Genomic DNA, 20,499 nt, shown 5'->3' on the forward strand with positions numbered 1-20,499 from the left:
GAAAAATAAAATAATTCAGAAGAGTGTGTGCATAAGAATAAAAAATCATGAATACAAACATTGCGTAGATCTTTGCGGCGCTACAGCATATGTCAGTTCTTTACAATAAAGTTGCGCAATGAGCAACAAAAGCCTTTCCATGAATCGTTCCATGAATCGTTCCATGAATGAATGAAAACTCATCAATGAAACTACGAGAAGAAGGAAGGAAACATCTACGAGAATTCATTCACCACCCTCCGATGAACCCAGCCGTGATGAAACTGAACGGAACAAGCTGGGACGGAGCGTCAGCACCGCTCGTGACGGCCGCGCTCCGATTCATCGCCGCCGCCATTTCGGTTGGGTACGGGTGTTGGGTTCACTGGCCACGGCGGAGACGCCGAAAAGTCGCTCGATTATGTGGCCACCGCAGAGGCTCGCTTGAAAGTGGCCGCGTGTTTGGAAAACTGTTCGCTTACCTCAGAAAGTGTAGTGGGAAATAAAAGTAGCTTCGCCGGCCGGGAAGCCGTGTGCAGTGCGACCATGGACGACAGCGAACTGCCCGAGCTGCTGTTTTTCGACACGTTTTCCCACGACACCTATGAGGTTGGTCAGCTGGGGTTTAATCGCCAATCAAATCGACAATCAGGTTTAACTTGGTACGGTCTCTCCTCTCTGTTACTTTTCTCCTTTCCTCCGGCATAGCAGCGTAATCTCGATCTGGTGCAGTTTCCCAACCCGGTTTACATAACGGAAGTGCGTATCATTCCGCTGGGAGCGCGCGTTCATGCCGATTTCCCGGGTGGCGTACGACTCGGGGCGACCAATCCTTCCAACTTTCACATCGAGCTGTTCGTGAATGATCTGGGCAAGCCGGGCGCGGCGGTATTCGAGAGTCTGGGTGAGTTCGAGTACAACCAGAACAACTGCATCCACCTCCAATCCTCCGCCCGGCGCATCCCGACCGACGGGCTGGTGCTGAAGGGCTGGTACACCACCATGACGCTCGCCGTGTACGGGATCCTGACCACGAGCATCGTCGAGCCGATTGTGTCGCCCCGGGAAATGACGCCACATCCAAGCGACGTAAACACCCTGCTGATAGGCGGTGGCCACGAATCGGGCAGCATTGCAGAGCCGTTACACGGCGGATGCGGCGGTGAATGGGTACAGGAGGGTCCTAGCGGTATGATGGTGATCGTCAACCCGAACGAAGTGTTCGTGCAGAAGGAATACCCGGACGATAACAGCGAGGACGCACCGAAGGACCCACGGCCTTACGCTCGCAGGGCGGCAGCGGCAGCAGCCGCCGCAATCGCCGTAAGTGCCGCAAGTCCACCCGAACCGATCTACGAGCCGCTCGAAAGTGGCAAGATACTGCCCGGCCCGGCGGACTGTGACCTGGCGCCGGACAAGCGCAGCGGAAAGTACCCGCCGTTGCGTTCGTCCGACCCGGTGCAGCAGGAGCAGCAGTATGCGTACGAGTCGGTTCGTTCGCCACGGATGCGCCGGCACAGTAACCGTGACGAGTTTTCACGGTCACCCAGCCTGTGCAAGGAGTACGATTCACCACCCGCTCTGGCCAAGCAGCAGGCTCAACACGGCCCACGGGAACCCGAATGGTCACGCAGCCCCGACTACCTGGAGCAACCGGCGAACCAGCATCTGGAGCAGCCACCGCTACCGCCACTGTCGCGATCCCGGCGATTACGCAGCGATTCGTTCGATCGACTGCGCCGCGAACCTTCCTTTGAGCGGTTAGAAAAGGAAGACCGAAGGCGACCCCGGTCGCCGCTTGATTCACCGCGCCGGCCGCGTTCGCCCGATCGGAACGAATCTTCGCCGGATGGGATGGACGAGGAGGAGGTCGAAGACCTGGAGATGCTGGTCGACGAGGAGGAGGACGTGGAGGAAGAGGAAGGCCTGCGGCACAGTTTCCATCGGGGACCGCCGGCAGTGGCGGCACCAATGGCGTCCGGTGGCAAATACGGGCGCGACAAACGAGGCGGAGGTATGCTGATGTCAGGTGGACCAGAAAGCCGATCCCCGGTAAAGCATACACCTTCCGGTGGGTACGGTGGGGGACCGCGCAGCAATGTATCGCAGGGTCCACAGCATCAGGCACACGGGCACCGCCACCACCATCATCAGCACCAGCAGTACCACCATCACTACCAGCAACAGCAGCAGCAGCAGCAGCAGCAGCCGCCGCCGCAACAGCATCAGCATCAGCACCACCATCAGCACCATCATCACCACCATCACTACCAGCAACAGCTGCAGCAGCAGCAGCAGCAGGCGTTATCCTCTAGCGGAGCGACCACTCCACCGTTACCCTGTGAACCCGTCACTATAACGCCGGTCGCGTCGCCCGTGATAACGTCGAACGAAGAGGACACCGTCTCGGTGACGGAACAGTTCGAGCCGATACTGAGCGACGAGGAGATCCCGGAGGATTACGACTACGACTCGGAGTGCGAGTTCGTTTCGGACTACTGCAAACCATTCAATCCGATCACGACACCGTTGGTGCGCTACGAGCGGCCAGATGAGTGTTCCTTCGGTGTGATCGAACAAAAGATGCTGGCGAGCATCGAACATTTGCTCGCCCAAGAGCGATACGGTCGCAAAGCGACGGAGAATTTCCTCCACGAATCGGCCGAGTGGCGTGAGCGGTTCGTCGACTACGCCGAGCAGCTGGTTCAGCACTTCAGTCAATTGCTGCAGAAGTACGAGGCCCGCGAGAGCTTCTTGCATCTGCTCGAGCAATGGATCGTGGACGGGTGGCCCGGTGTGGAAACGCTGATCAACTGCATACGCATCGGGCTCGACTTTGACCGGGCGATGGTGCAGGTACAGCCGGCGATGAAGCTGCGCCACATGAAGGCCGGCATCCGGCTGGCGGAGTTTGTCGGGCCGTACGAGTGTTTCATGCGTGCGATTTTGCAGCAGGACGACTTCAACCTCTTCGATCGCTTCCTCGGGCTGTACTCGCAAAACTTTATGGCCCTCTCGATCAAGCTGATGATCATCCGCAGCATGTACGCGTGCCTGGATACGCAGTTCGCCCTCAAGTACTTCCTTTCGGCGTCCTACAACGGCTACCAGATTCTGTTGGACTTGCTGCAGGAAAACCCGTCAACGCGCATTGCTTTTGCACTGAAATCGTTGCTCCGTAAAATCACGCTCCACGAAACGGTGGAACTCATCGGAACCACCGTCCCGCAGCTGTACGAGCAACAGCTGAAGGATGCGAACCGGGCAGCTACCGGTACGCCACCGCTACCGGTGCCGGAAACGATGGAACTGCTGCACAGTCTTCTGACCGAGCTAGCAAAAGCGATCTCGTTGAATGAAATTGTCCTGTCGCAACCGAAGCGATTCCTACCCGTTACGGCAAAGTTCGAAATTCACAAAGATTTGTCCTCGCTGACCAACGTGAACCGTACGATTGTGCAATTTTTCCGCACACACCGTTTGCTCGAATCGCTCGTAATGTTGCTCGATCTGAAGGCGACACCCGGCCCGCTCTGCGAAACGATTCTTAACCTGGTGGCGATTCTGCTTAGCAGTCTGCCCAAGCTACGGTACCTCGTCGAACGGGCGCCGATCAGTAACCTGCTGCACAAGTGGCTCTTCCAGCAGCTACCACTGCCCACCGAGTCGCATCCGGGTTCGCACAACGCACCCTCGTACGAGTTGGTGCACTCGGAACTGACACGCGCCCAGCTGCTCGGGTTGGAGTTGGCCTACAAACTGCAAACGATGTACCATCTCGATGCGCTGGCGAGCTTCCGGTGCGTGCCGGCCGATCGGGAGCGTGACAGGGATCGCCTCGCGGAGTGTCTGCAGGCGCTGTATCAGCTTGCGCAAGGTATCGGCCGCCGGTACGTCGTGGAGGTGCTGTGCATGGAAGGGAACATGGCGACACTGCTCGAGCTGCTCGAGCGTGAGAAGCGTCAGCTGGCAAAGGACGAAGTGGGTTCTCCGGGCTCCGGGGGGAAGCATAAGTCGCCCATCGTCAGCTACTGCGTCGATATGATAGACCTCGCGGTACGGAACGCTGACGGTGCTGGTTACCTCGCGCACCACGGTCACGCCCTGCTCAGTCTGGTGAAGCAGCACGACCAGTTCGAAGGTTCGGTCGGTGCGGCACTGCAGGAGCTCGCCATCTACCTGAAGCCGCTCGAGCTGCACGATCTGTTCTCGTACGTCGACATCGGCCCGCTGGTGGAGCTGATGAAACGAAGTGTCGAGTATGTGACCGCGTTTCCGGGCGATCTCATCACCGCCCTACGCTTGGTGCAGTTCCTCGCCATTCCGCAGTACGATCTGTACGAACAACCGTACGGGCACGCCGAGTTCAAGTACAAATACACGCTGCTGCAGTTTTACTCGGCCGACGGTCAAGCACTGCTGCTGTCGGTGTTAGAGAAGCTAAACCTCTATTTCGACCAGCCGGCCATTCACGCGTCAAGCTTGGCCAGTACCCAGGGCGTGCTGCTGACGCAGATCCTCTGCCCGACGGTGCACATTTTGCGCAAACTCGTCTCGTACCTGATCGAGTGCCGCAACACGGAGTTCCGGGACCTAACGCCGATCGAGCCGCTGCTGCGGACGTACGCCTTGATGCAGAGCGTGCCCGTGACTGCAGCCGCCGCGGCTGACGCACGGCAGGTGCAGCGCGAGATCGTGCGCGTTCTGGTCGCCTACACCCAACCGGCACCGGCCGAGGGGCTCGACACGAACAACATCCACCGGAGCCTGTGGACGCAGATGATCGGGGAGTTGACGAACTTCACGCGCCACGGTCCAAACTACTTCCTGCCCGGGTTGCTGGTGCTGTGCGAGCTGTTGCCGCTGCCGCTGCCCTTGTACTGCCACGAGGAGCTCAGCCCGGCCGAAGTGTGCCAGCTGATCAAGGAGCGTCAGCTATGGTCGGCCCACCTGCACCCGCAGAGCCCGGCCATCGGAGAGCTTATCCAAACGATCTGCACATCCAGCTACACCCCGCTGCTGGTAGTCCTCAGTCGCGCCTGTCTGCAGCTGGCCGATCTCGCGCCAAACATGACACTGCTCATATCGAAGTCGATTGCCGACTTGATAGTCAACGAGCCGCTGCTGCACGGCGGTCTGGCCAGCACTAGCCACGCCCGGTTGCTGAGCTTTCTGGCCGGGTTGGTTTGCCACCCGTCGGTGAAGGTGTCCCTGCTCTCCATACTCCCCGGTCGTATCATGGACATGATGGTCGGCGTACTGCTGAAGCCCGGCCAAACGCCGGCCCACCAACAAACGCAGGAGCACATCTACGTGGTGTTCCAGAGTCTGTTCGATGCGGAAATTGCACTCATGTTCGGTGACGGCATCGATCCGGCTCGCCAGTTAGCCTGCTCGCTGCCACCGAAAGAAATCATCGACACGTTCGGCGCGGTGTGTGCGGAGTGTGTGACGTGCCCAGAGATTGGCGTCACCGTGCTAATGGCGGCCCTTCGCACAATGCTGTTGTTGACAGAAAACGAGTAAGTACGCGGGGGTCGGTAGCCGATATTTCTCGAATATTTATCACGTTCTCCTCTCCTCTCATACAGCACGACCTTTGTGACACTGGTTGCCAATCTGTTGCGGAGACGCGAAGCCTGGAATGTAGTGGTATGCAAGTTTTTGCACAAAGCGAAGAGCAACCCGGAACCATTCCGGGTGCTGTTTGGTCTGTTGAGCGAGTTTTGGCGGGCGCTTACCGAGGTCGACAATAGTATCATCATCCAGGGGTTGAATTTACCCAAACGCACCGTAACACTTTCCATCGGTCAGCTAGTGCAACTGCTTCCGTTGCCGGATCGTGGTGAAGTGGACGAGCGCCGAGCGGCGCTCGTGCTGCTGGAAGACTTGATCGTTCTGTTTCAAAGCAAACCACCCGGCAGTCCGAGTTCGGGCAGCGCAGCGAACGGTACCTCGACGGGGAAAATTTTGACCGATAATCTAAGCATGTTGCACGGCCAACTATCAACAGCGGTAGTAGCAGGGGGAGCAGCAGTAGCTGCCGCCAGCCCGAGTTCAGCGAGTGGCATCGGTTCGTCTTCAAGTACAATTCTGACTGAGAACCTGAGCATTCTGCACGGCCAGCTATCAGCAGCAGCCGGAGGAGCAGCAACTACCGCTGCTGCTGCGGCGGCAGCGGCGGCGGCGGAAAGCGATGAGCCGCCACCATCCCCAGAGACCGATTGGGGTGCGGTCACGGTCGATCCGTTGCCACAGGCAGAGGGCATCGTCACGCAGTACGGTTCCCGGAGTGTGTACGTGGTGAGCGACGACTGCGCGGAACATCACAAGCTGTGCGACTGGCTCGGTTTTACACCCGGCGAGGACGATCTCGGGCGGGAGCAGATACCGTGCGATTTGCAGGATCTGGCTAAAACCTGCCTAGCCGGGGACACCAATCTGACTGCCGACTGCAAGCGCCTGTTGCATCTATCTGCGTCGCCACACTCGAACCGCGACCGGCTCACGACGGCGCCGTGCTTTAGAACGCGCCGCGTGGAGGTGGAACCCAGCACCGGGCGGCCGGAGAAGAAAATATTCGGTAGGTATTTGGTGTAGAGGTGGTGCAATCGAGCGCTTACTTCATTTCTAACGGTCTCTTCGTCTCCCTCATTTTTCTATCAGCTACGCCACTACGCGGACGATGTTTTTCGCGCGCTCCGACCACCCGGGGGGACCTGTTCCGATCGCGGCCCCCGAACACATCTCGACCTCCGTCGCTGCACGTCGATGATTTTCTGGCACTGGAAACGTGCGGCGCTCAGCCAACCGGACCGACCGGCTACAACAAGCTGTCGCGCGACATCATCACGATTCGCGGTTCGAACCGCAGCCGAGGAGGCCGAAACTATCCCGAGCGGGGCAGCCGACCCGGTGGTGGTGGCGGCGGCGGCGGTGGTTCCTCAGGTGGGGGCGGTGGTGGAGGTCCTGGCGGTCACTGGCACAGCAACACAAGCGGTAGCGGTGGTGGCGGTAGCGGTGGCGGAGGTAGTGGTGGCAGTGGCGGCGGTGGAAGTGGCTCCGGCTGGTCTTCCTCGAATGCCTCGCAGATGCACGATGCGGGAGGCGGAGGCGTTAGCTCGGCCGGCAAACACTTTGGCGGTGGTGGCAGCGGCGTCATCGTTAGCGGTGGTCACTACCGCGAGAGCAATCACTTCGGTGCGCAGCGGTCCCGCTCGGGCCGTGGCTTCAACCGATACAGCAGTCGGCTGTATTCGCGCCCGATCTAACGGGCTCATTATGTTGCGGATAGCTGCTGTGGTTAGATTAAGCGAGACGCGCTGCACGAACGCTTCTACAAGTCGTCCATAGTTCGCCAATTATACACCCGTTACAATGTATGTGGCGTAGCGTATGTGTCAATGGCATAAAGCCAGACACACTTTAGAGGAAACAACAAGTATCCTCTTACAATTGTAATATAAAGTAACAAAAACATTTTAAATTAATTTTAATCAAAGGCACATTCGTAGCTATCGAGGCCCCTCGACTCGGCTTGCATAAAGGTCCCGGTTACAATAGCCGTTCGTAGATCGTCCATAGCATATAGCGCATTGCCTGTTCCATAACAATTTTTCGTAAGGTTTGGGCTGAGGAACATATTTTAGATTCATCTTCGTATCGTATTACTATTGTAATTATATATGAATCCACAAAAATATATTAAATTTATTGTAATCAAATGTACATTTATGGCCGCTTCGCGACTTCACTCGGCTGGCGTAAAGGATCCAGCCAGGTTGTAACAGCCGATGCAGAGCAGTCGTCCGAACGCCGTATAACAAGCGGTCTTGAGAGCTAGAGAGAGATACCACGAGGTGGTGCAAGATGAAAAGTATCACCATAATCATATCACAATTATCCCGACCGAGATTGTCGCCGAGAGAGGGGACGTCCCGCCGTCGTCAGAGAAGTGCGCATTTGAGCCCGCTTACTGCTGGGGTACGCAGCATTGGCACGGAAAGGAAGTCGAAAGAAAGTAAGGAATGAAACATCGACAAACTCTGCGCCACATTTCGAAGCGTGTAGTAAAAGAACGAGCGAGCGAGAGAGAGAGAGACAGATAGCGCGGGAGAAGAGCATCAAGCGGTGCGTACACAATATAGCGCTTGATTGAATAATATGTTTCCTGAAAACTGCTCCTGATTCAATTAGTGCCCGATGGGCGTTCTTGCTACCACGGGTTTTGTTGTCACCCCACATCTTCGGCCGTATACACGTTTGTTAGGCAAGTGCATCAGCGGTAGATATTACGGCGACACTCGCTTCGCTACGATGACCACTGTATCGTGTTAGGCGGAGGGGGAGAGCAGGAGAAAGCGGTGTGCCCTCTGATCGCAGCACGAACCCACCCTCCTTCGGTCCTGATTTTGGCCATTTTTGGTCAGGGTTTTCGAACTGGTGCTCAGGCGATACCAAATAGCAGTAACGGCTGCAGCAGAGCGATGCATGTGACATTTTTTGAGCCGCTCTTGGTCCAGCCGCTCCAGCCCTGGCGCTCTGGCGGTGGTAGGAAATGTCTTAAAATCTCCAGCTTATCTTCGATCGGCCCACGCGTACTGGGTCTGCTGGGAAACTTCGCCAGCACGGGGCTGACAAATTTATTCTAATTCGAACCAGATTCTTTGGACCTGTGTGCTATCGCTAGTCAACAAAATAAACGATTTTGTGATATTCAAGAATGAAAATTTTATTTTAGTCCATCAAAAGACAGTTAAAAACTTTGGATAAGTTGTGTAAATATGTTTTTCTGTTCCATGTGAATATTCACATGAAACATTTAAGCCATCCACATGTAGAACACCGAGCATATCGCTGGTGCAAAACAAAGTCTATTTTCTGCGCTATACAGCGCGATTGCGCCTCAAACAATATTGCCAAACGGTGTTGCTTTATCACGCAGTACCTTCTGCAGTCCTACGGTTGTTCATCAGACTTTTCAATTTTGATGTAATGTAATGAATAAATTTGTTTTCTTAATTACATGTTTTCAATGGTTGGCTAGCTGGGTTTTGTGGTGGATAGTTTAAAACTTCAATGTTCTATATTCCAGACATAACAAAAATTGGCATAAACACTTAGCATGTAGCGAGCATCAATTTTACATTGTTAGGACGGATCAGAATGGGCCCGAAGACACGGTAGTCATAGTAGAACATGACGACGCACCGGCGCATATCGCTAAAGCCATGAAAGACGCAATAAAAATGCTTGATTGTGAAACGTTATCGGACCCCAGTATTCCCCAGAGCTGGTCCGTCAGATTATTGGCTTTTTGCTTCAATGGGACATGGGCACTTGCAGATGCTGATTGCATTGCATTGCATTTGCTGATTTTGAAGATGTCGGAAAATGGATCGAAATGTAATGGTTTTCTACGCAGCAAAAACAGTTTTTTTAGAAAGAAAACCACAATGTGCCTAGGCAATGACGAAATGTGTACGGCGATTACTCCGAATAAAAATACCTCTAAGTTCTCTTGTGAAAATTATATGTTTTCTTCATTTAAACCTCCGCACAATTTTAACTTACACACCTGGTAGCAGAAGTGCCAAGAAACCTGTTAAAACTTTTCAAAAATAACGTTATCTTTTCTTATAAGAAACATAATCTACTTAGGATCTTATTCTAATCTACGAGGAACGGACTGAGCCATATTGATATTCATTCAAGAGCTTAAGAGGTCAAATTATTGAATAAGTGAGTGCGAATAACCAAAAGAATGTTCGAAAATATTTGTTACGCGCAGAAATCAACATAAAAAGGTTGAAAAACCCGCTTAAAGCTAAGCTGAGATGAGTGCGTAACGGTAACGCGATCTCCCAAGGGTCCTAAGACGAGTAGGAACCTAGGAAATTTTAGCGTCACGCTGGCTGTCCGTCGTTACAAGGAGCCAACAACCACTTCCAGTAAAAAGCCAAAAATACAAATAGCAATAGAGCACGCTAAGACACCTAGCTAAACGGTGGTTGGAAGTACCAAATTCGCGCGACAGAATCCACAAAGGCACGTGGGTGCTCCCGGACGGAGCTTCTGGCTGATCAAACAGATCACGTATTGATTGATCGTCGACATCAATCGAGTCTGCTCAGAATGTCAGAACCATTTTCGAAGGGCCAACATCGACTCAGATCACTACCTGGTTGGCGCAGAGATCCGATGTCGAATAACACGCCCCAGGTGCCGGAATAACACGCCGACTCGCTTCAATACGGACTTCCTGCAACAAGAGCGGATGTAAGAGTTGTACAAACAGGCCGCCAGGAAGTCGCCGGAGCCGTTAAACGAAGAGATAACTACGAAGGAGAGAAGAAGCACTCCAAAGTAATGTGACCGATAAATATCGGGATCTTATTTATAAACCAAAAAATCTTTATTTTTCTAAATTCTTTTCACCGTCGTCAAATTGGTCCCAGTAGGTAGTAGGTTCGGAATACACCGGTCAAACCTATCAGACATTTGAGAGTGACCATGGCCAACGGCACAAGCTGGAGGGGACGGTCAGCTGCCTAATCCTTTCGTTATCACAAGGCAATTGTGCCACGGAGACGGACCAGCTTCTGCTTCCTTTTCAAAATCGCGCTCGAGCGAGCCATCCGGGAGCCTTTAAGAGTGGAGCCCTCAGCGACCACCTACTTCCCACGTCCAGGCATTTCCAGGCATCCAAAGTCACGCTTCCGCTAGACATTCTATACGAACCAGCTACCAAGTGGCAGGGTCCGTGCAGGGATGTTGGACACTTCGGCACGGGATTTAGAAACTGCTGGCGGCAGATATCCCAACCGACGGGAGGCTGCATTTCCTCCGTAGGGAAAAAAAAACAAATGTCACACCAACCGAGCCGATTGTTTGAGCCGCATAATTTCATTAATAAACACGCCACATCAGGGCGCCACCGGGGCCCATCTCTTTTGGCCCTCCTCCTTCCTTCGTTCCGTTTGTTTTACCAATTTCCGTTTTGCGCTCTCCTGCGCGACCTGTGGTCGAGAGTCGGTCGCACACACCAGACCGTGTGGCTGGCTGCGCGCGTGGTAGTGTGCGTCACACACACACACCGTGTCCGCCGTGTTGGACGGGGCGGGCGACGACAACGACCACCGCGACCACCGACCAGTTGCGTGTGAGACGCTTGCGCAAACGGTTTGGCGCGCACGCTTTGAGCCCTCTGCGGTGTGTGGTGGCGCCTGGTGTGTGAATCCGGAGAGAGAGAGAGAGAGAGAGGGAGCGACAGCGAACAAACAAGGTGCGTGCGTGCCTGCGTACACGCGGGTGTATCTGTGCGCAGGACCTGCCTTTCCCTGGTGTGTGTATAGGTGCGACGTCAGAACTGAAGCAATCCCCACGCGACGGGGCGAGGATCACCGTGTATCGGCAGGATTTGAACTTGAAGGTGTGTTGTGTTGTTGGGACTTGAACTACAGGGACTTTGGCGTGATCGCAGGATCCATTCCAAGCTACTCAGCTTTTCTCCTTTGCGGCACGGTAGCGGGACGTCTGGATCTTCTTCCTTTCATTCACATCGGCCATCGGTCTGTCTGCTGGGGCAAGTGTCCTTCCGGCACCTGACCTGCGTTCTGACGCCTTCTACCGAGGTCCGTGGTTCCGTGTGGATCGCGGGTCGCAGCTTTCAGGCCGCGGTCAGGAGTGAGAGTGAGATAGTGTGCAAAGATGAATTGGTAGCACCGCGATCGTCTGCGCGAGAGAGAGAGAGCGTGTGTGAGAGAGAGAAAGGTTCTGGATCTTTCCTGCTCTTTGCCATTGATCAATCCGGGGCCATTCGTCTCTGTGCCGGGCCCCGGACCGGTCACTCATTCCCTGGGCAATGGGACGAGAGTGCGGCGCGGTGTGTGCTCGGTTTGCGCTGATGCTCTTATCGTCTCCGGGGCTCTACCTTCTCCCGCCTTCGTCCTGGGAACTCTGTCTATCTCCGTGTGTCGTCTCACCTGTGTCATCTCGCGCACCTGCGAGTCTGCGTCGCTCATTCCTTGATTGCTCTCGCTCGCTCGATTCTAATGTCGCCGCACGTGAACCTCGTAAGCCTCCGTTCGACCTAAAGTCAGTTACCTACTGGCCCCGTCGTACCTTGCGAGGATAAATTTAGGGCCGATGATCCGGCCGTGACCTCTCTCTGTCCGTTCCGATCAAATCACCGTCAAAACAATACAACCCACAACCTCTCACTCTCGGAGCCTTTCTCGGGGAGCTTCCATTTTCTGGGTTTGTTTACATATCGAGCCGATCGACAGCGGGACCATGCGCTGTCGGTTGACAGCTCCGCTGCGCCGTTGTTTATCTTTTTGCGAATTTGATTTTGGCGAACGGAAAGGGGCCATCCAGCCCCCCAGCATTTGATGTGGGCAACTGACTTTGGCCACCGATCTGATCCCCACTCCTCCACTGTGATCCGGCAGGCGATCCGCAATGTGGCGAGCGCTAAGTGATGGTGTGAGGAGTCGCCGTTCTACTTTCTACTTTCACACACCGTCGCCGCGTCGCCGCCGCCGCGCGACACCCTCTCACCCTCCCCACACATGTTGCCATTGATGTCAACGTCGGGAAAGTGCCTTCTTCCCAAAAGCGGCCGCCCCACTAGGAGCTTTTGAACCGACCAGCGTTAGAGATCGCACGCTTGCCAACTACTACTACTACTCTAGACCGCGCACTTCGAGGACGACTTCTGAAAAAGCATGTGGGTACATGGATTAGTTTATTCTGCGTTACACACCATCTCTGCACAGACATGCCAACCTTGTTGTTGTGTTATTATAGGGACTTTGAGCTCGGGGCTCAATTCGTCTCTTAGTTAGCTATTTTGGTATGTAACCTTGAAGTTGTTGCTGGCCGAAGTTTATCTGCAACGTATTCAGATTTGGGTGTATGATCCGGTTCTTCTAAGGAAATTTAATAGTTTACGTTCTTGGTTGGAATGGTTGGAGAGGATTTGGGATACAAGACATGCCAACCGTAATCCGGGCGATACTTCCTGAACTACCTACCACCTGCGATGGTGTACGTGCGTTGACACCGACACCGATCAATTATTTTTGTGCGAGGTGCGTGTGTGCCTGCTAATGGCCTCGGACGACCTAGTTACATGCCGGACGGTGGTCCCCTCTCGAACCCGGGGTCCCGGACCCGGGGCACGAAAGTACGGGCGGGTGTGCCACGTCGCCAGGGCCCTGCGCCTGTTGGATTCGTCGGATCGGAAATGTCAGTTTTGCTTCTTGATCCTCTCTGCTTTCTTCACAGGGCTTGTTAAAGGGTGCATCTGTGTGTGCGAGGGACGGAGGATCCACTTTCTGTGCCACTTTCTTCCCGCCCACCAACCACGACGACATGGGACTTGGGACTTGGGCAGGCCATCCTGTCAGACCGGAACACAAATGGCTCGCAAAACTGGATCATTGGCAGATAAACAGGCCAGAGAGCATATGAGAGAGAGAGAGAGAGAGAGGCAGATGAACGCTAAGTACTGATTGTCGAACGAGAGAACGTGTGTCGGTGACCGATGGCACCCTTTGCCCGGAGTTGAGTTGGCCAATTTGCCTGCCTGGACACGTGGGTGTGGATGGGTCCACTCCGCTGCTCTCAGTGTGTGACGTGTACCGACCAACAAATGTCGCGACCCCGAAATGCAAAAGACCCCGACAGCTAAGAGGGAGCTACCGTAGAGCTACCGTAGCGCTAGTGATGCTGATGAGCACACAAACCCCCCCCCCCCCCCCCCCGGGGGGGGGGGGGGGGCATCTCGACGATGGCTGTCTCAATTCTACCCGTTGACCCGTGGCAGTCCACCTTCACACACAGGCACTTGATCACACAGACTCAGCGAGCTCAGTGGATCAGTGTCAATTGCTCGTGATGCTCATGGTCTGCGGCATGGCCTTCGTCGTGAGTGGCCAGAGGAGCGGCAACTTTATGATTAACGGCTCTCGGGCCCCCGCGGGGTCCTCGGTCGTGGTTGGCCGTGGTACGTTTGCGAATGTGATCTGTCGTCTGATGACGTCGACATGCGAAGGGAAAGTTCTGGACACCGTGAAAGAACCGTGTTCGACACCGTGAAAGAACGCGGGCAAGATGATGATGTAGAACTTCCGTTTCAGGTCCCGGAACGGAGCACTACTGTAGCCCCGTAGGTACAGCAGGGGCCTCAGGTCCAAGGTCGTCCGGCGAAGTTCTCACTCGCAGGAGAGAGCCTCAGAGCCACCGGTCAAGCGCGGTGACGTTCGCGGGGATGCATCCCGGATGCTGTTGGGTTCGGGGAGCGGGGACTCCCCCGGCGGGTGGGGTGGTACTCTCGATAGCGATCGAGTGCTGGGCGGTGGTGGCAATTAGTAGCTGACGGCGGGCGGGTGGTCGAGGCAGACATGCATTAGCTAATAAGCTCTGATGCGCACACAATAGCGCATTGGTCTTGTGCAACCCTTCCCCCGCTGCACCTGACGCTGGCCCTACACCTTCCCCTTGCTTCCCCGGCGTGGCGTGTGTTGTGTGATCGCACAGTTACTGGAATGTTCCGTGCGTGTTTGGCGCGCGTCTCTATTGTTTCGCCCATTCTACTGCGTAGTGGGCCACAGGAGGGTGGGAATGGGGGGGGGGGGGAACCGACAGCCCTTGTTCTCTCTCTCTCGCTCTCTCACACACACTCTCTCTCTAGTCCCTGTGCTGTGGTGCGACCTGTGGACTGACGTCGGTGGGATTTTGTTGCACGGCCGGCTTCGCGGACCCTTCGTGAGAATCGAGCACGGAAGGGAGGCTCGCACCACAACACCACAATGCCGGGTAGCCCCACACACGCCACCCGCCCAACCCGGCGAAACTCCCACAGCGTGTGTGCGTCATCCACACGAATCCACGAATCGACGGTGGCGCGTTTCCGCAAAACCAACCCAGGGCCGGCTAAGCCCTAAGACCTCCTGTTACGCTTCCCGGTACACGACCACGCTGGGGACGGTGCACCACCACAACATACGGGGTTAGCCCGGAACCGGAATCCGGAACCTCCGGAAAGTACGGTCTAGAAAGTCTACGGTGGACAACGGCGGCACGGCACCACACACAGACGCGCATACGAGGGGAGAGCTATTTAGTAGCACAAGGCCAAACTGGACCAGCCGTCCACCTGGGTTGCTTCTGGGTTCCGCGTGAAAGCCAGGGGCTCTGCTGTTTTCTGCTGAGTCCGCTCTGCGGGCCCCCCGGTACCTGAGGGTTGGTGGCGGGCGGTCTGCAAACAGTAAACACTCTGGGCACAGGGCAACAACGAAGGTAAACAACAACAATGAAGGCAAAGTATAAGAGCAGGTCAGTAGAAGGAGGCCGCAATGTTCTGCAACTGTTCGAAACCATCTCCGGCGGGGCCAGTATCGTCCAGTATTGTCGTCGCCGGCACACGCTGAAACGATTAGAGGTCGGGACGCTCTCTCCAGGTCTTAATTCCCGGTCGCCAACTTCCCGCTCCACTCCAGGTATCAGGTCACCGGCGATCTTGTCCGGGTCTCTCTTGTGGTACTCCAGGCAAACCAAGCTCTCCAGGGACCACTCGAAGAGAGATTTCTCCGCTACCGGGGCCGCCGATTTTGTGTTGGTGTGTTCGTGGCGGCATGATTCGTTCCGTGTTGGTTTGACATTTCCCTGGCTGGCTCGCAAAAACCGGTGCATTGTTTGGTGCGCCTGGGAGAGAGAAAGAGAGAGAGAGAGACAGGGTAGAAGTTCCAGTGATCGCAGCAGCGATTACTCAGGGGTCTACCCGCGTCTACGGCCTACATCATCAAGTTTGAGCAATAGGGCGCCACGCAGTTGATAGAACAATGCAGACGGAAGATGGTGTTGGGTACGGCACAGGGCAATTGTTCCTTCTGTCCCGGAACATCTCTATTGGCCTATTGGGTCAGTCGATGGAGCCGCGCGGTTCATTTCGCAAATCTTCGGCCAGTTTGACAGATCGTGTTGACGAGATGTAAACAAATGTGCTTCCGCCATCTCAATCAACGTGCTGTTTTCGATGGACAGTTCGAGGCGCTGACAGTGACTGTCACCGCCACGACCAGCCCCCGGAAGCATCGGTTACCCCCTCACACACGGCGCAGTGTCGATCTGACACTTGATATACCGACTTTAGTAGGCAATTGACTTGGTTGATGGTAGCGATCGACGACACTCTGCCGAGTCTCCACCGACATTCACTCTCCCGACCAGAGCTCGTCCCACAGTCGTTCAGGGTAGGAAAGGGGTTTCGAAAGGGGTTACAGAAGGGTTGGAAGAGAGACAAAGAGAGAGAAAGACACGGCGGACTGGAAGAGATACCCGAAAGAAGACGCGAAGCAGCGCGTAGAACGCGCCCCATTAGTCGTGGGTGCGGCAGATGAGTTACCGCGCCCAACAGAGAGAGAGAGAGAGCACGATTAGTGCCGGAGATGTACGTGGCCGGTGCGCGTGTACGTGTGTGTGATGTTGGTAGCCGGTCGAGATGGTGAGTGCGCGATCGAGGGCACTCATGGTGGTGATTGAAGTACATTCAGAACGATCGTGCTGCGCTGCTCCTCCAACGCCACTCTACCCCACACACGATCACCCGCTCGTCCGCCGGCACCCCGCAACCTTTCTTCACCCTTCCTCTACCTCTCCAGAGGCCTAACTAATCAAACGCACACACACAAACACACAGCCAGGTACACGGCGTGTGTGTTGGCGGAGTAATGAAGGGAACCAGAGGGTGTGTGGGGGGGTAGTGTAGAAAGTTCCCTATACAATCCCCCGGCGGGGGGAGGAGGTTTCGCTCGGCCACTCACAGACACGACGACGCATGGGTAGGGGGGAGGGGTAGGCACGTGACAGGGTGTGGAGCACGGTGACGGCGATGATCTGTATCCGCCGTGGTGGCGACGCGAGACGGCGGCGGCGGATGACGATGGTTTAGGCCTCCCTCTCTAATCGAAGCAAACTTTCGTTCCACCGGCCCCGGTGGACGAGGGGGGTAGGGTGGGTATAGAGACAGAGTGAGAGTGGAGCCCGCGGGCGAACGCGAGCGGTGATTTGGTGAGTGACTGCCACTCACCAAATCACCGCGCGCGAAAGAGAAGCAGAGAAAGCCAACTGCGATCCTCGGAACTCTATAGGTGGTTGGCTGAGGTTGTTGTTGTTGTTGTTGCCAGGAAAGGGGTCCGGGGGGTGGCACTCATGCACGGGTTTGGGCTTGAGAGCACCCGCGAGCTTTCGCGCACGGCGCCCGCAGTCAGTCTGTAGTGCACCACCGGACAGTTCCGATCGCTGCCGCGCGCTGAGCCACATACAGCCTTTCGATCTAGCAGCAGCAGAAGGAGAAGGAGGAGCAGGAGGCGGAGAAGCGGAAGAAGAAGCAGGAAGAACCTGGCAGGCCTGGCCCTTAGGAGGAGGTAAAGCGCAGCAACCGAAAAGGAGGATCGTAGAGGTAGTACAGTGGGGTGGGTGTGTTGGTGAGGGTCGGTGAGGTGAAGAAGCAACCACCCCCCTCAACACACACACACGGAGAGTGTTGTGTTGTTGTGGTGTTGTTGTTGTTCCCGTGCCCTTTTCCGGTACCACCTTTCGTGGACCCCCTTTCTACGCCTTTTGGGTGATTTGTGGTGGGTGGGTGGGTGGCGCTTATTGTTTGTTGTTGTTGGGGTGGAGGTGAGGGGGGCTCATCGATCCACCTCGTTGCCAACCCCCTCGCTCTCTTATGTGTGTTTGTGTGAGTTGCTGCTATTGTTGTTGTTGTTTTCTAACCCCACACACTCCACCAACAACACCAGCAACAACAGAGAGCGAGTGAGCGAGAGCAAGATCCCCCAGATCCGGGTCCGAGTCCGAGGCAGACTTGCGGCAGGCGATCTTGTGGCGCCATCTATCGGCGGCGAATGATGATGTCAGCTGCGAATCGCTGCTCGCCAACAACAATCGCAGCTACTACTACTACTACTACTACTAATGCTCCCACGGTCAGGTCACGCGGTCCCAGACATCGGAGAGGTACCTCCAGGAATTACCGGGGCTGAGGCCCCCCTATAATAGAAGAGTCTAGAGAGGCGCATCGCGCATTCCATTCCTGAGGGCCCCATCAACTCTCTACTAGTCTCTCTCCCTCTCTCTCTCTCTTGCTGTCTCCTCTGCACACGCTCTTCGCGGGTTCCAGATTTCCAGGTCCAGATCCAAGTCCGGGTCCGGGTCCAGGTACGGGGTGCGGGGTGCGGTGCGGTCGAAAGAGGTGCTAAACCAGCAAAACTCGTTTTTGATTGCTTGTGTGTAGGGGGCCGCTGCTTCCTCCCAGAGTCGGCCGTGTGGACGTCGCCGCCGCCGCCGCCGCCGTCGTCTTCTTCTTCTGCTGCTACTTGTTGTCCGATCATCCGAGAGATTCGCGCGCGCCCGCCTATCTCTGTGTGTGTCTGTTGTTGTTGTTGTTGTTTCTTTCGATTCGATTCTGGCACACGCATCTGAGGGGCCACCAGAGCCGGGTGGGGCTTTCCCCGACAGAGTTCCGAGGAGTTCCGTCCGCCCAACAGGGCAGAGACACTGTCACACACACACAATTGCGTATGTGTGTGTGTGTGTGTGTGTGCGTGCGTGGCGCTCAAGGCTCTCAAGGCGCCACAAGTCGCCATTTCTTGCCGCTCGGAATTGGATCCCGTCCCACAGAGCTGGTGAAGATCTCTTGTTGACTCTGGTTTTGGGACTGGAACTCCGTGGATCCGCTATTTCTCAGGCCCGCAGAGTCGCCCCGGTTCCCTGTTTCCCCGGAAGACCCCAGTTCCGTTGCTGGGCCCCTGGTTTCTTCCATCCATCCTGTCTGTGACTTCCTGGGACCTCTGGAACATCCCTACCGTCCAGAGTGTCCAGACATCACCAAGACCTCTCGGAGATCGAGAGAAACTTGCTGGACTATCGCGACACAGCCCAACAACAACCACACGACAACAACATCCGGAACGAACCGGAAGCTACAGAGAGAGAGAGAGAGAGGGAGTACCAGAGAGAGGATGACACAGAGAGAGAGAGAGAGAGCAAAAGAGAGACTTCTATCGGGACGAAAGAGGTGTCTAGTCGGCTTTCAGGGGTAGCGGAGTAGCGAGCGCCGGGGGTTCCTTTCCAATTCAACCGTGGCCGTTCCACCACCACCACCAGTCCCCCCGTCTCTGACATCCACGAGCCGCCGGTGCCGCCGCCGAGCCGCGGCGGCGATTGATTTGATTTGCCATTACTATGCGTCGAGCAAACCGGTTTGCGGTGTGGTGCGGTGCGGGCCGGGAACCCGCAACCCGCGGCGGCGGTGGTCGGAGAAAGTTTTTCTTCATCACCACCACCAGCACCACCAACCACCATCATCATCGCCGCCACTACTGCTGCTGCTGCAAGAGCAACATTTCCCTGACCGACCGACCAGCAAAACCACTTCACTGTTGTGCGATGTGTTTGTGTGTGTGTGGATGAGGCCAGCCGGGCGCTAGTTTTGGCACACAACACGCACGCACGCGTGCTCACCACCGTGCTCCTTTCCCCGGGGCCGCGCCGGGTTTACCGGCACCCCGAGACCACCGGGGGCCCGAGAGAGAGACATTGACGGAAGTGGCGGAGGGTTTGGGGGTGGGGGAGGTGTAGAGAAAGTACGGGGGGTGGACACGAGGGGGCGACCAGCCATTCACCGTCGCCGAGCCGTGAGCTTCGTGGGGTTCGTGCGTTGCGCATCGCGCAAGTCTCCGAACCGAGAATTGGCCCGTGCGCGACACACGGAGTCCCTCGAGGATCGGGGGACAGCTTCCGTTACCACTCGTCTTTCTCCACCCCACCACCCCACCACCCACCTTTCTTCCTTTCTCTCTTTTTTTTCTCTCTATCTTTCTCTTTCCCAATCTATCTCTCTCTGTCTGTCTCTCTGTCTGTCTTTCTCTGTCTCTCAATCACTCACTGTGACGGTGCTCCCGCGCCCCGGGTGACGTGGCCGCCGCCGGTGCTGCCAGGCGCTTGAAAAGCGCCGTTGTTGGCCGGGAGACTTCAACGGTGCTGGCGACGACGAACCCCGCGATTTGCTTTCTCCCTGAACTGAACGCCGCGCTGGTGATGGTGGTGGTGGCGCTAGGTTGCTAGTGACCGGGTGGGTGGGCGGAGGGGGTGGTTCGGGACCTCTTTTCTGACCCTTTTCCTGCTGAGCCGAACGGGAGGGCCACGTAGAGAGTAGTCTCAGTCATTATTCTCTTTTTATCTCTCTCTCTCTCTCTTTCGTTCTCTCTCTCGCAGCTCCAGCCGAGCCCGGAAGTGACCACAACTCACAGAGCGCCTCGGACCTCAACGATCAACGTCACGTCCGGAAGTGGAGCCAGGAAGAGTCCGGTGTGACACCGATAGGACCGAAACTGAGGGAGACTAGTGACAGAGAGAGAGAGAGAGAGAGGGAGAGAAAGCGGACAGGAGGGAGAGCAGGAACGAGCTTCTATCAAATGAACTGAACGCAACCAACCGCTCAACAACACA

At 55.9% G+C, this 20,499-nt stretch overlaps 1 protein-coding gene across 1 annotated transcript; it reads left to right on the forward strand.

The window, feature by feature from the left end:
* Window positions 1–455: 455 nt before the first annotated feature.
* LOC128273915 (protein virilizer) lies at window positions 456–9,432 on the forward strand. The gene is made up of 4 exons (XM_053011992.1): window positions 456–588; window positions 691–5,501; window positions 5,571–6,562; window positions 6,646–9,432. The coding sequence occupies exons 1-4, from the start codon at window positions 526–528 to the stop codon at window positions 7,248–7,250; spliced, it is 6,471 nt and encodes a 2,156-aa protein (XP_052867952.1). The 5' UTR covers window positions 456–525; the 3' UTR covers window positions 7,251–9,432.
* The last annotated feature ends 11,067 nt before the right edge of the window (window positions 9,433–20,499 follow it).

Source organism: Anopheles cruzii, chromosome X (genome assembly GCF_943734635.1).
Source record: "Anopheles cruzii chromosome X, idAnoCruzAS_RS32_06, whole genome shotgun sequence".
NCBI classification, from domain to species: domain Eukaryota; kingdom Metazoa; phylum Arthropoda; class Insecta; order Diptera; family Culicidae; genus Anopheles; species Anopheles cruzii.